At 39.6% G+C, this 15,065-nt stretch overlaps 1 protein-coding gene across 2 annotated transcripts in view; it reads left to right on the top strand.

Annotated features, from left to right (window-relative positions):
- Nucleotides 1-14,407, top strand: part of LOC110980476 (uncharacterized) — a 39,598-nt gene extending 25,191 nt beyond the window's left edge. For both annotated transcript variants that reach the window (XM_087129930.1, XM_022237183.2), the window contains exon 2: nt 10,392-14,407. In XM_087129930.1, coding sequence (XP_086986056.1) covers nt 10,392-12,014 — 1,623 coding nt within the window. In that variant the 3' untranslated portion in view covers nt 12,015-14,407. The remainder of the gene's footprint in view (nt 1-10,391) is intronic.
- The last annotated feature ends 658 nt before the right edge of the window (nt 14,408-15,065 follow it).

Raw genomic sequence — 15,065 nt, 5'->3', positions numbered from 1 at the left:
AGGAAATGCTCGTGTCACCCTTTATAACTTTCCACCTAGTTGTAAGGCAGCCGCAATGGCGCAATTCATGTGGAATCTGAGAAGGTCCAGGGCTTAAAATGACCCCTGTATGACCCCTGGCTCTGTTCGACGCATTTAAATATGCATGGTGCATAATAAACACTGTCGTTTGCGTAAATTGCACCTGGACATGCCTGACATGGTGCATTGCCAATGAGACTACAGCTACACGGAGACCAGGTGGCATTGCTTATAAAAAGGAGGTAGTTGGCTTTGCATTATCCAGTATTAAGTTCCGTGCCTTAAGGTCAACATGATTGAGATCGTGGTTTTCCGAATTCGATCGACTGGTCGTTAACATGCGCAGATTTTGAGTCCACCTGCTTCTGCTGCATCCGGATCTTTACGGGTCCGGCATCTTGACGTATAACCGCCGGTTTCACCGAGCTTGATTATACAGCGTGGGGATCAGCTGAACATATAGGAAGTTGTCATGTCATCAAAGTGGCCCATACAACGTGTAATGATCCCACATACTTACGGCAAACAAATGCAATGTACACGTAACTCCTCGGTGTCTCTTTCATCTGAAATGCGATTCAGCCATAACTCAACGGTGTCTATTCATTTTTCTAAATAAAGCCTGTCCGGTTACGCTTAACACCGGCTCCCTGAGGCAAAGCTACTTTGTTCTTTTTGTGGAAGGGACTTGGATAGCAAATGTGAATGTTTGTAATTGTTCCGTACGACAACGCTGTGGTAAGTCCAAACAGAAGAGAGTGAATGTCTGCATTTGTTCCGCTTCGTTATTTGAGTCTTGACAGTTTACCTACGGTAAAACAGATCTTAAAAGCGACTGTAACTTTTGGCGTGACCTATTGCTGTTTGTCTTAGCTAAAGCCCTCGAAAGGAAACCTATGGAACAATTTGAAGAGTATTTAAGTCATACCAAATTCGTGGAAAATGAAGTAGGAGTGCATTTCAATGAGTGTTTCGATATTGACAGAGTAAAGCCAACTTTAATGGAAAGATTATACTGGGAATAAAATAATCTCTTTCGAAAGTGGTCCGCACATTTAAGTCACCACGAGTACGTCATTGGGAAATCAACGCCGGGCAGACGGCATTAGGAACACGAGAAGTTTAAAGGCAGTCATACATTTTTGCCCAAATGTATTTCAGGAGTATTCAGAAATGACTAACGAATGACAGTCGTAAAAAGCGGGAGGCTATTCTGTGCTTTCGTTGTGATCACATCGTGCGCGGCATGCCAGAAATCGATACCGTGCAATAAGTAGGCCATACGTTGACCGGAATACGCAGTGCGATGGTTGGGATGCATGCGCCAACGCAGCCTACTGATCACATAGAATCATTCACCAGTCTAACAATTACATGCAGTGAACAATAAGAACGAGGGGGGTGGGCTTATGACTCACTAGTCTTTAAACCAGTCGTGATTAAGGGTGTTCAGTAGGTATGTTTGTATAAGACTTAAAGGTTTTCATGGTGAAAAAAACTAGATCTATAGTAAAGATTGCGGTAACACCATGTATTTATCTCTTCTTTGAGTATGTGTGGTTCTGAGAAGAACCGGGGAATAACTCGACGTTTCGAACAGTGTACTCTGTCCGTCTTCAGGAGACTCCTGAAGACGGACAGAGTACACTGTTCGAAACGTCGAGTTATTCCCCGGTTCTTCTCAGAACCACACATACTCAAAGAAGAGATAAATACATGGTGTTACCGCAATCTTTACTATAGATCTAGGTATGTTTGTGTTTGGAAAACGGATAAATACCATCACTGAGAAGAGTTACATTGTAAATACTAGTGATTTTCAGGGGTTTTCGTTCAGTATGGCCTAGTGAGATTAATACATTTTGCTTGCAAAATTGAAGAATGCATTATTTTCTTGACACTGAATTTTTCAGTTTTGCAATGTAATTTCTCTTTACTTAATACTCGCATCTGCCTGCTGGCGAGCTCCTTGCCACTCGCATGATTAGAGTGTTGACTGTCGTTTGAATAAAGCGCCCCCTTGGAATTTACGCCGATCAAATTAAACTACATGTTATATCAAAATAAATTTGCAGAATCACCGATACAAACGGCGAGGGAATACTACAGACCTATCACTGAAGACTGATACATATATTGTATAACGTTTGCTTCACAATCATCAAAACAAAGATCTTCTCCTCTTTTCATACCTGCAAAGTTGTTTACAAAGATGCCATTGTTAACAATTTCGCTGTGTTGAAGCTTGCGGCATTAAAAATACGAAACTCAAACTGCGCTACAAACGTGAATTTTTAGATATGGACCAGGTGGAATGCCACACGAGTCTCTGTAATTGCTAAGTCAATCTGCTCCCATTTCTGCTTGAGGATCTGAGAAGGTCCTCAGTATTCATTTATAAGCTGCTTTGAATTCCTTCGGCGCATTCAACAATGTAGGTATAACGTGTAATGTTAAGTGCTATTTTAAATCTTCAAACTGCACCAGTATAAAGGTTTTATAAAGATTTGTTCAAATGTTTCGGAGGGGGGCAAGTACTTGAGTTCAATAGTCTTACTCCTTCCAGTTTGAAGGAAGATTTCACGATTTGCAATAGCGCCATCTGTCCGTGTTGGTTTCAACGCAGAAACCAGCACGGGTCGGGTATTGTTCACAGCGCCCTCTTGCGTCTTTCATAACTGTGAGCAAGGTACAGTCTGTCGAGTCATGTATTATTAAAGATCGCCTATAAGGAAAACATGTTTTATCTGTTCAAATAAATATGGAAGCATCCAAATCGAATGCAGTGTCATTTGTATTCAGAGTTCAACTTTAAAAAGATTATTTTTTTTCTGTTCATGCCAAGATGCAAATCCTGAATGTAGATTGCGTCATTCAGAGAAATGCATGTAGCCATTGTTTGCCATGCACAAGGGTTTATCCACTACAAACACAGGCTGAGGGTTACCCTCCTGTTGTCTTTTTTCTCTGAATGGCACAATCTACATTCGGAATTTGCGTCTTGACATGAACAGAAAAAAGGTCCTTTTAACCTTGTTATAGTTGAGGTCTGAAGATAAATGACACTGCGTTCGGTTTGGATGCTTCCATATTTATTTTGAAGAGATAAAAATGGGAGAAAAGATGTTTTACTTAAAGGTGCTCTCTAATTTTTACTGAGGAGCGTTGTCAGATGTCACAATCTGACTAGATCTGTACAACTAGTTTATAATAATTCATCCTGTTTATTTGTCACACTTCAACACAAAGGTTGAAGTTTTCTTTCTTCATGCCGAGACAATTTGCGTGAGGACTTGCTGACACTGATCACGTTCTGCGTCTGAGAATAGACGACGATATAATTACTAGGCACAACGCATGTGTCTGGATGCAAAACGCTCTCTTTGGTCACCCTTGCCAAATCACGTAGCAAAGTGTTCAGGCAGAAACTTCGGGCGTGGAATACGGAAGTAGGTCAGCAGACATCTTTATTTGAATACTAGATGTTTTACAAAGTGGCACCAAAGTAAAATAATGAACTCAATAAACCAAAGCGACCGCTGCGAATAAAAATCCGGTCAATTATTAACATACACAGAGAAACAACTGTCTGTCAAATGGGTCCTTCTGAGAAAATTTTACCAACACGAATGTGCAGACCCAGATAAATGTTGATCCAAGTGGGCAATAGTTAATCACAGTTCTTCCCTGGATAATGTTTCCCCCGGGATTCTGTCAGAGTAAGACGGTGGTACGCAGTGAAAAAAAAGGAAAAGAAGAAGAGCATGGTGTACGTGAGAAATCTCAGTAAGCCCGGGTGATTGCACTTGTGTAGATTTACTGGAGTAATGAAGCAGGATAAGGAAGAGGGAAAGCCAGGCTGGCCACCTCGTTCCCAGATAAGTTTTCGAGGTATACGACAAGTTGAGATGAAGTAAGACGTTTAGCACTAAAGAAGTCATGTCAATCGTAAGGGTTTGCCACACAGTCTTGCCGCTTGAAAGTCGACTTGGTAAAATAATAATGGACTCGGTGATAGGAGGTGTTAGCAAATAAGACTTGATTTCCATTAAGGGGATTTCCAAAATCATATCCAGTACACTGATGCTCGGCTGTTCCTTTGTAATTGTTGTTATCACATGCTGGTTGAAAGAACTTCGAAAAGTACGAGCATTTGAGCCGTTATAGACTTCTAATTATTCAGGAATAGACTCTTATAATTGAAAGAACTGGTACTATGTTGAAGAAAACATCTTTTGACGTAAAGGTTCGAGCAGAGCCTGCAACATTAAACTTTGCGTCAAAAGAATTATTAGAAAACCTCGGGTTGGACAAGGTTGAGGAGCCAACACTAAATCAAATTTGAAGTGAACTTGACAGATTTGTATGTATTCAAAAATTTACATCAATTAAATTTATAAAATATATTAAGTGAATCTATTGGGTATAAAATCTATTATCTTCCCCTCTAAAATTAATATGATTTCAAATTTTAATCACATCAAATCAGTCTTCACGACAGAATTGCCTTCAATTAACCAAGCTAATATGCGTAATTTGTCCCCGTGTCGAGTTTCCTCTTAGGCCTAACATAAAATTTGTCGAAAAAAAAATCCAAAAGGTTCACAGCAGGCACCAGATGGCGCATTTGATGGGCCTGATGATTATCTTTGTTTTTTTTTTCATAACCCAATTTAATTCTCATTGAATACGTCCATCAGTTACACTGACATCCACTTACCAGGGTGTTAATAGGTTGATGACGTCAGTAAGAAGACTCCTTCCACTTGTTCGGTTTTACAAATCAAGACAAATTTAAAAACCTGTGGTTTCTTTAAAGCAAAACTGTTCAAAACATTTTGACGATGTGGTACCCTATAGTCAAGCAGAAATCAGCGTTTTAACGTTCGCGTAAAGACAAAGATATTCACACAATACAGTTCCCCAAGCTACATTCCCTATGCATTGTAATGAATACAGAGGCTTCCTCTATAATTCCAAACCCTGCTTGGCAGTCATCCCCTCCAATCTCTGTCCAGATTATAGTTATTTCCAGTGGGAACTCATTAACCTTTATATCCAGACATCCTTATTGGTGAGTGTAAGATTGAAGAAAACAGCAGTAAGGAAATCACCCCCAAAATATTTTTTATGTATTATTTCACCAGGAGAGGCGATAGGTTTTGAATGCCGGAGGAACCTTGATTGTGCTGCCAGATGAAAATCGACGATTTATTCTGTGAAATGTTGACTCAGTGTGAGCCTGTATTTAGAAAGAAAGACGACCAGTTTTACAAAAAGACATTTCCATGACCTGTGCCTTTAAGATACTCACATCTTATACAGACTGTTTTCCCCCTTTTCAGTGACGTATTGCCGAGAAACAAATTAGGCAGTGGAAAAATACAGTGGCGAAGGAGGGGATGGACGTCCGCCTATAATGGGAACCGTAGTGTTTTCAAGAGAATTTTTTTCAATTCATTTTGTCAACGGGTTGTAAAACTCAGAGACCGTCGAGAAACCAAGATTGAAAAAAAAATGTTTCCCTTTAATACCAACGACAATATTTCGCAAAAGAAGCTGGTCTATGTTATTTAAGATATGATTGGAGAAGTGAGAACCGTGTAAAAACTCAATTGAAAATGTTCAAGTCTTGAAATAAAAATTAGACTGTTATAGTTTGTAATACAATGTTAAAACCAACTGGCAGCTATCAATATTAGTCAAAAAATGCTAGTCTTCTTGTTAGGCTTGTCAGTTGTTTTTGTTTGTTTGGTACGAGCACTCCTTTAAGATCAACCAATTCAAATTCAAAATATTGAATTTGAATAGACACCCACCACGCGAACGACTAATCCGTTCGAACTCCTCCAGATGAAAATATTACAATGACCATAGAATTCAGCTGTATTGGTTTGACCTTTCGACGGTAAGAGCTCTAGCGATGCTTGCTTTGTGGGGCGTTGTGCCATTACAGCTCATTAGTATCATGGTTCTGTCGCGTCATGCGTGATGTCCTTGCATCTTCTTTCGATTAATGATGAACTTCTTATTAAAACCGACACAGACAGTTCGTCTTAGGCAACGGTCGTTGCAATCTGTTGTGGATGGATGGAACTTAAAGGTGTTTGACCCTCTGAAGAAACTGTATCAATGAGTGGTCTTCTCAGTAATTGTTTGCATTGTTTCTACCTCAATATCAAGTATACTACCCGGCCATTTGGCCTTAGTCACCAATGAGAAGGTACACTAGTCATAGACCACGCAGAGCACACTTGCCTATTTCAAGGAGCATAACAATTGCAGCATCGTTTCAGCATCTATACCAAATAACTGCCTATTTAGTGCATGCTATTCAGACATAAACTGGAATCATGTTTCCACCATCCCTGCACTGTGATTAATTCAATAAAATTTATTTAAATAATGATTTAAATAATTGTGCATATAAATTGCATCCACATACCCCATAATAAATATCTATATCATTGCAGTGAAAAATTCTCGGTTGCATCAGGTAAAATTTACAGGAAACCCTGATGGCCATTATGGTCCCTCCTCAGCCATAATCTATTACAGTGGGACTTTACCGCCTATTCAAGATGTGGACGTAGAGAACTTAAGACGCGAGAAACAATGTATAAATAATTGAATACGATGCAGGGCAACTGCTGTGGTGTTCATATGATCGAGAGGATTGATAAAGAAACTGCATGGAGAATACTGAACTGCACAGGTTTGGGTGTTTGCACAGTCCATATAATGGATCGCCCAGAAGTGTGCAATATAAACACCCGTTTGTTTGGGCTCCTCCATAAAAATGCTGATTCAGTACCTCCCGGGAACGGAATTCAAGGCATTAAGATATGTAGTCTGTGAAGCAAATAGTAAACCTACCTCATAAACAAATTACACAAGTGCTTTAAGCCAGCTAAACCATACAATGGAAAGAGAAGTTAAGGCTCGTGTACTGAGTAAGGAATAAAGTTACATGCTTAACAACGCGGGCGACACTATTATCTTGATATGCGATCAATAATACTGATAACTGACAACCAAACAGTAGAAATGATGTGTAGATTTGTTAACTTGTGTGTATTCAAAGAAAGGGTAATCAGCTTTTTGGTAAGAGGTATAATAATTTACTGGATGTTAGAATGACAGGCCCGTGTATTTATTAATCTATGATCATGGGAACTGATCATTTTATCCACGTGAGGTGGGAAACCGATTGGAGGTTATCTATTGGAGTTTTCTATTTTAGAATATTCACTGGCAATTGAATGCGTCTGTAGAATGTAACTTAACGCGTCAAGATGATGTCATATGGAAAAAGACAAAACAATACGGTTCTCTCACCAGGTTTTGAAATATGAGTGAGATCTTCCATAAATATTTGCTTGACTCTACAGTTTTCCTGACTTTCATCCGATTCCCTATGGCGGACCGGTATTTTTCTGAAAGACATTTGGACAGTTTGTTATCCGGAAAGACCCCGTCAAGTGAACTTTAAGTACTTTAAGTAGGAGGAGAGATAAAAATAGCACGAGAGAAGAAGCGACACTGGAGAAAAGAGGGGTCATGCGAGAGACGAAAAAGGGGAGCTTGATAAAACTTGACATCCCGTAAATTGATACGATGATGGGATGAAACAGTAGAAGTACAGTCAGCTCATCCCCACGCATTAAAGAAATGGTGAATACATGTAACTATCCAAAAGGACAGCATCCTTCGTCAATTCAATCCATGTAGGACATGTTAATCACTTGTGATGTCCGCTATTAAACAAAATACGTAATATATAGCAATAACATTGTGAATGGTTTCAACTGGCCCGCTTTCCTTAAAAACAATGTCGCACTGAAATGCCGTTTCGTGCATTAACTTCTGTAAATTTGTAATTGTCAAACTAACTTTTAAAATTTACTTAAACGTAATACAGTCATTTTTTTTACTCAGGTGCACTTGTAATCCGGTATTCATTCAAAAACAACGTAAACTGAAAGTACACACACAAATTCGGTCGTGGGACAAACGAACAACGATACAACCACACAACACAGGTTTAAACCTACTGGGATTGCTGAATGCCATAAGGCAAGTGGTTGACATTTTAGCGAGTCTGCTGATCGATGCTCAGGGATCCAATGCCGCTCAGTTGCGCTTGTGACACGCCGAATATCGCCAGTTGACTTTAAGTCCCGTGGTTCTCCAATGAACTTCAAATATCTTTGTTGACTCCAGGCGTTGTTTTCAAAAAGAAAAATACTCCTGTGACAAGAGAGACTTCATCATTTGCGTCTGAAATGGACGAAAATGAAGATTTTTTGTCCCTGTATTGACAAGTTTTTTATCTTGAAGCGTTTTGATTTGCTCTCTTTGGCAAATACTGAGAACGTGTTTAAGCTACGATGTAGTTTTTGTGCCGACGACAATTTTGTCGCAGTTCATTGCATTTCGGTAATTGTTTCTCATTGCATGACTACGGTCAGGCGAAAAATTACAAGAACTGTAATCAAAATTAAATAAATATGATTTATCTTAAATACATGAATAAAAATTCTTTTGAAAAGTTGCACAGTGACAAAAATAACACTAAAGTACATTGATAACAGAGCTCAACAAGCTGTAGATTCAACCTTGTAAAAATTCAACCAGCGATACAGCAGGAATAGTACAAAGATATTTTACTCCAAAAATAACGGCGCTCTGGCATGAAATTATTCTCAAGGACGGTATAAAGTCAAAATGTCAAGGGTCAGATAGAGCTTGTAGAGAACGAATAAATGCCTCAGTCATGTGAGATCGTGACACCTCGTACAAGTAATGGTGTTTGCGAGTAGTCGTACACCCTTAATAAGATGGGTGTTCGGATCACACAGCAGCAGTCTAGTAACCTGACGCAGCCTGAGGCCGTGCAACATGGTAATTGTAATCTTGGACGTGCTGCTGATAGCTGATGAAGGCAGCGTGTATTATTAGACTCCATGCGTCCAGGGTAGACTGTCGTCGACTCTGGGTATATACTCCATCCATCCAGGGGTATTGACGCCATTGCAGACCTCCCTGCCTTTGGTGCTAAATTGATTGAACTCAAACCTGTTCCATTTGTGCGCAGTTGTTTTCCCTTTGCCATTTAACAGTGTGTCTTTGACTCTAAAAGCTCGTTTCCGCTCACCAATATTGTATCATGTTCACCTAAAGATGTACTTACGACAGTGTTGTTTCAATCATATGGCGAATAATTAATTGGCCTGGGGTCAAGCCTGGTTCAGTAGATGTTATAACGGTAAAGGCCCACCATCATTGGGTCTTACAGGTTATCATTGTGGCAAGCACACTGATAATTACCAAAAGAGGTCCTCAAACACCTCCAAAAGTCCAAAATAATTTCACTGAGCAGGCACCACAAATAATTCGGCTAACAGTTCCGACAAGTAACACTCTGTAATTATATCTTGTTGGTTAAGTTGCAGGAATTCAGACTTCCAATTGAGGTAGAAAAATTACAAGGTACAGGAGAAAATAACTGAACAGTAAACAATATCCAAAAATAGCACTCAATTTTGTGGGTAGGACTGACCTCGCATCGTTGGCAGGCCACTTGTGTGTTTCCATCTTCCATCGTCCAATTTCGTGTGTCTTATCTTTAAATGGGAAAGAAGGCCTTTAGATCTGATGCATGTGAGACCAATTGAGGAGAAGGACAGGTCTTCTGGCCAAATGCACAAAAATCAGCGGCGGAGGCATATCGTTTTGTGCGGCATAATTTGATCAGCATTCAAAGGACTTTAGCGATGCGGCTTGCAAAATGGCGGCAAATTACTAAAAATGTACGCGTGCAAAATAATGACGTAACATGCCCTCTCGGTTCGTAATCTCTGCTTACACAATATCTTGAGTATTAAACTTAGTGATAACATCATGAATACTCAACAATCCGGCCGAAGGGAATTAACTTGAAAAACAGATCTCTCATACAGCACCTACATCACTTTTTGTCATTGTGATGGGAGCCTGTTACACGCTGTAAATGAAAAGCATCACTTGATTTATTCAACGCATGCGCGCTTGTCGCAACCCACGCAAAGAATAGTGCTGGTATACGCTTGATAATGGGGAGAGTTGATCACAGTTGTGTTTGTGGTGTCTCTAATAATCCATTTCTTTCAACACTCTCCCAGAAACAAACGACAGTTATGTGTTCTGAAATGGCGTGGCAGTGAATATGTAAATTTACCACAGTTTCTCATTTCCTTCATGATGCAACTTTCCCAGTAAGACCGCCTCTATCGGAGATTGCTTTGTGTAATTCTGGAGGTTTAATTGTCAATTAATTTCCGTAGACTAATTGAGTACATAATGGCATATGTTTGGATTCGTTATTACAGGAATTGTTCCGAACACGGCGTACGCATCGGCGTGAGAGCAGCGAAGGAGCTTACAGCGGAATTACACGGGTACCAGGCAATAGCGGCACTGAACTCGTCGTGACGTCTGTGCCTAGCAACGCAGAGCCCAAATTGAGTTCCCAAGATAATGAAACACCTGACATTAATGCAAATGAGGCTGACATGCCGGACCAGGCGACCAATCAGGAATCAGTTCTGTCTGACGTGGGTCGGTACAGGCGTTCGCGAATGAAGCGCACAAGTAAAGTGAGGCGCTCTGCCAGCACAAGCAGTGCGGATAATTCATCACGCGCAAGTCTATCTACATGTTCAGGCTCGAGTGGCAGCAGCGATCGTTCATGTATAAGTCTGGACAGTGTCGAAGTGAAATCACTCAGAGCGATCGCCTTTGCAAAGAATCCATCTTCTCTTCCACGTTCTCGTTCCGAGACCAGATTCGGACCCAAGGCGCGCACCAGACTCTATAAAAGATCACTCAGACATCAATCTTCAGATAGTGTTGTTGTAATCGGAGGAATGCATCAAGAGAATAAAATCCTCCTTGGCCCGTCAGATGCAACCATGTCGACCACAAGCTCCATTGAGCAAGTGGCAACACCAAAGCCCAAGACCGGCCCTCATCCAAAGAAGAAGATGCTTCGCTCACACAGTGAGTCAGCTATCGATGTCACTATGCTTCGCACTGCCAAGAACAACCTTCAAGACTCTACCAGCAATGTCACTCCCAAGTCAGGCATTGTTTGCTCCAACGAAGACCTCATGAAAATCCTCTCCGATGCCCGTAAACAAAAGGTGACCAGAAGGCGCAACAACACGATCGTCTGTCGCCTCGATGCCACCCCCGAACTACCCCAGGAGCATGCTTCAACTGGAGAGGCCGAGACATGCTTGAATGAGGCTATAGCTGAAGTAGCACCTCTTCCAAAAAGATCTTTGGCGTTGCCCGTTAACAGTTCTCCGCGGTCTTGGGCAACCAGGCACCACAGCATGCGAATTACCAACAACCACACGGCAGAAGATCTGAACACCCGCGCAATGGACTTGCACGACTGGTCTCCTAAACATGCTTTGATTAATTCTAACCAAACCTCTAACGCCAATGCAAACTTCCCGGCCAAGATATTCTCCAGGAGCGAGAAGAGGAACTCTAATGGGTTCTGCCGGAATCGTTCCTACCCAACCACCAATGCCCAGTGCCCCACAGAGCTGGAGCCCATGCTTGGAGAGGTCGAAAGCGACCAAGACGACAACGGTAACATAGTGGACACCGAGAGGGTGAACGAGTCAGCACCTGTCATTAAGAAACACTCGCCTGTTAAATCTACCCCCAGTCCGGTCATCACACCTGAGGTTGAAAATAAGCCCAGCACAAGTACGAGTACAGCACCTAAGACCATCACGTGTACCGGCTTTGACCCGGAGCTGCTCGGCCAGGCAATCGAGCGACACCTGGCTATCGCTAAGGTGAGCCCCACTCATGAGAACAAACCAGAGAGGAGCCGATCTGGTTCCATCAAGAGTATGTGGACTCAAAACCGAATCAGTAATCTTGTGACGCGGTTCCCTTTCCGGAGGGAGAATTCAACAACGGCAGCAGTGTAAAGCCAAATTCCTAAACTGCTGTCATGTAAACATGTCAATGTAAATAAAGGTGTATTCATTTCATGAATATTCTGACGTAAAAGAGTTCGGTTGTTCACATATTACATGCTGTGATATTCATCAATTAAGAAAAAAACATAAAGGCTTCGGAGATTGTTTCCTTTAATGGGCTGTCGAAAAAAAATACATATGTGAAATCCTACTAAATTATAAAGTTGACTGGCACAAAATAGCACCAGAAATACTTAGCAAGTTTATATTATAAACAAAATAAGCAAAATGAAATGTATATATGAAAAAACCTCCATATTTAATGGTAAGTAGAAGGAGAAAAACACTGTAATAATGGAGACATAAATGAATACAACGTATTGGTTGACAGCTAGATGAAGCAAGGGAATTTTCGAGTACAACGAGGAAGACTTTGACGCACATTTCGCACTTAGCTATAGAAATATTTTGAAAATATTTTATACGAAGTCTAATTACACTAGAATTAGTATAACATACAATTAATCTTCATGAAAACATATGATATTTTTGCACAGTTCTACTCTGTCACCTCTGTATATTTAATTTATCGTCGCTGGGTCGATGCTTAGTAAAATAAGCTTTTTGTCGAATTAGGGAAGTGAATCACTGTAAATGATCACGAATTGCATTCTTACGCAGTTCATGTTATCATCTATAAACAAAAAAACCAGCAAAATAATGACACCAAGAATCTGCTGGAAAATACAGGTTTTGACTGAATACAATTTGGCACTTTCAAATGCAGTGCAATCTCCGACTTAAACAGTGTATTGCTTTCAAAGAAATACTTTCTGATACTTCTGTGTTGTGATAGAAACTAGCATCGGCGATTACACCAACAAAATATTTCGTGTCAAAGTAAAACTAAACACCGTTAGTGTGTTGGACTTTTCGTATCGGTCACATTTCATGTGCTTTTGACGAATTGATATTTTATTTTTTAAACGGTTTATTGAAATAAATTAATTGTTCTAGTTTCTCACATAAATGGACTTGCCATATCTGCCACGAGCAAGATGAACTGTGTTAATATTAATGTTAAACAATATTTAATCCATTGAATTCAAATTAAGGTGTAGGCCTACTACTGATGGTATACATAATTATGCCTTTTAGAGCTTGGAGTTTCTCATTGGATTTTGGGTGACATACAAATGATACTATCTGAACTAGCTCAATGTTTGCTTAAAACCACAACTCTCGTGGCAACATTTCACATAAGAATTAGAAATTATCGTTTAGTGGATACTCGAGACATCAGTCACTTTTTACTCTTGAATTGCGTGATTAGTAGAGTGGGCGACGCGTTATGAGTGCATTAATTACCACTTGTGAGAAAATAACCACTAACAATTCAGACACCAATTGATTTCAGTCAAGAGAAGGACTTAAACATTGATTTACAGGCCGATGAATAGCTGTTATTTAGCAGCAAATTTGTGTCTTTGTTTGGTATATGCATCCTCACATAGCCCAAGCAGCGATGAAATTCACACGTTTTGCCATTTTCCTTTGATATCTTATAACTGAAACAAAAACTACGCAATTGATGCTCTACTTTTAATTTCTTTTCCCTTTGCAAAATACTAGCTTTCTGTCTCCTCGAACTTTCTGTCTGAGGCTAAGGTTTGGTCTTGGCCGGAAATACGTACGTGCGCACAAGGTCCTAATAAACCTGTATAAAGCTGTAGCTGTGAGGTTTTTTGTAAACGGCTTTTACAGCATGAAATGGGGACCAAAATACCCTCAATGCAAGTAAATGAAAGCTGTTTTTGAAAAACTGATACATCTACAGGAAAAACTGACAGTGGAGCTGAACTTATATATCTGGTAGTTCTGGTAACAGCAGGTACAACAACTTATGTCAACGTTTTGATCAAAATCTTCATGTCTACAAATGAATTCTCTCTTGACTGTTTGAATGGCTTTATGAGCAGAGCTAAATGTGATAAGCACTTTACTCATTTTTGCCCTTTTTGTTCCATCATGCGGAATCAAAAATAGTACTGACAAAATATTTTGTATAAAATAGTGATTTTTCTTTTTAATTTGACAACTATGAAATCAGTACCGTGTTAGATCATATCTTAATATTGTCATTATTGCTAATGTATGATAGTTTACTTACATTGCATTTATTGTCCTGTTTGATTCATTATCTTGGTGTGACCGAGTGGTAGACTGTTTTGCTCAAGTACCCAATTTTTTCAACCCCAATGGAAGTCACAAAAAGCAAGCATTGTACTGCGATCAGAACATTTTTGCCCTGTTCAGTGTAAATCATAATTTTTTGTACCATCAAGGAAGCGTGTACTCTTGCTATGAACTATGAATAAAACATTGGTAACTGGGTAAAGAAAGTATTTGGGTTTATTTGTTCACTCTGAACTGTTATGATTCTATCTCTGTGTGCACTCGTTTCACATGGTCACAATTACCAGTTCTGATTTCTGAATTAGCTCATGCAATCAGTCAAATCAGAGTAAAATGTACAATATTTATATTTTTCCTTAGGAAGTGATGTCCTATTTGTTCTTTTATATAATTTTCTACTCTTTATCTTAATTAACATTCAATTCTAGGAGGAAGGGAAAGATCTTGGAAGATGAAGTGTATCCTGACCTTTTTTTGTAAGATTATTTGATTTAAAATCAAAGTTTATCTGGAATGTCAGAATGATTTAAGCACAATTACCGCCAGGAGCCACAAGCCGAATATAACGCTTGACATTTCAAATTCAACTTTAAAATATTCCCTGTTTTAAAAGTTAATACGTTCATTACAGCAATTCAGAATTGCTAATTTAGAATCGCAGACACATTGTTATTAAAAACACGAAATTCCATGATACAGAGCTTTTCGACATCTGTCCCCTGAAAAATCACCCGTTCATTAGAAATCAGGCACAAATTGACTTTTGTTTCCTATTTTCTGAGAACTGCTGATCGATAAAGGTAAAACAATTATTTAAAAAATGGAATTAAAAAAATGAAATACGCGACAAACTAATTGATATCA

Source organism: Acanthaster planci, linkage group LG19 (genome assembly GCF_054643075.1).
Source record: "Acanthaster planci isolate LZ-2023a linkage group LG19, COTS_SCS, whole genome shotgun sequence".
NCBI lineage: Eukaryota > Metazoa > Echinodermata > Asteroidea > Valvatida > Acanthasteridae > Acanthaster > Acanthaster planci.
This window is presented reverse-complemented; position numbering and strand designations above follow the sequence as displayed.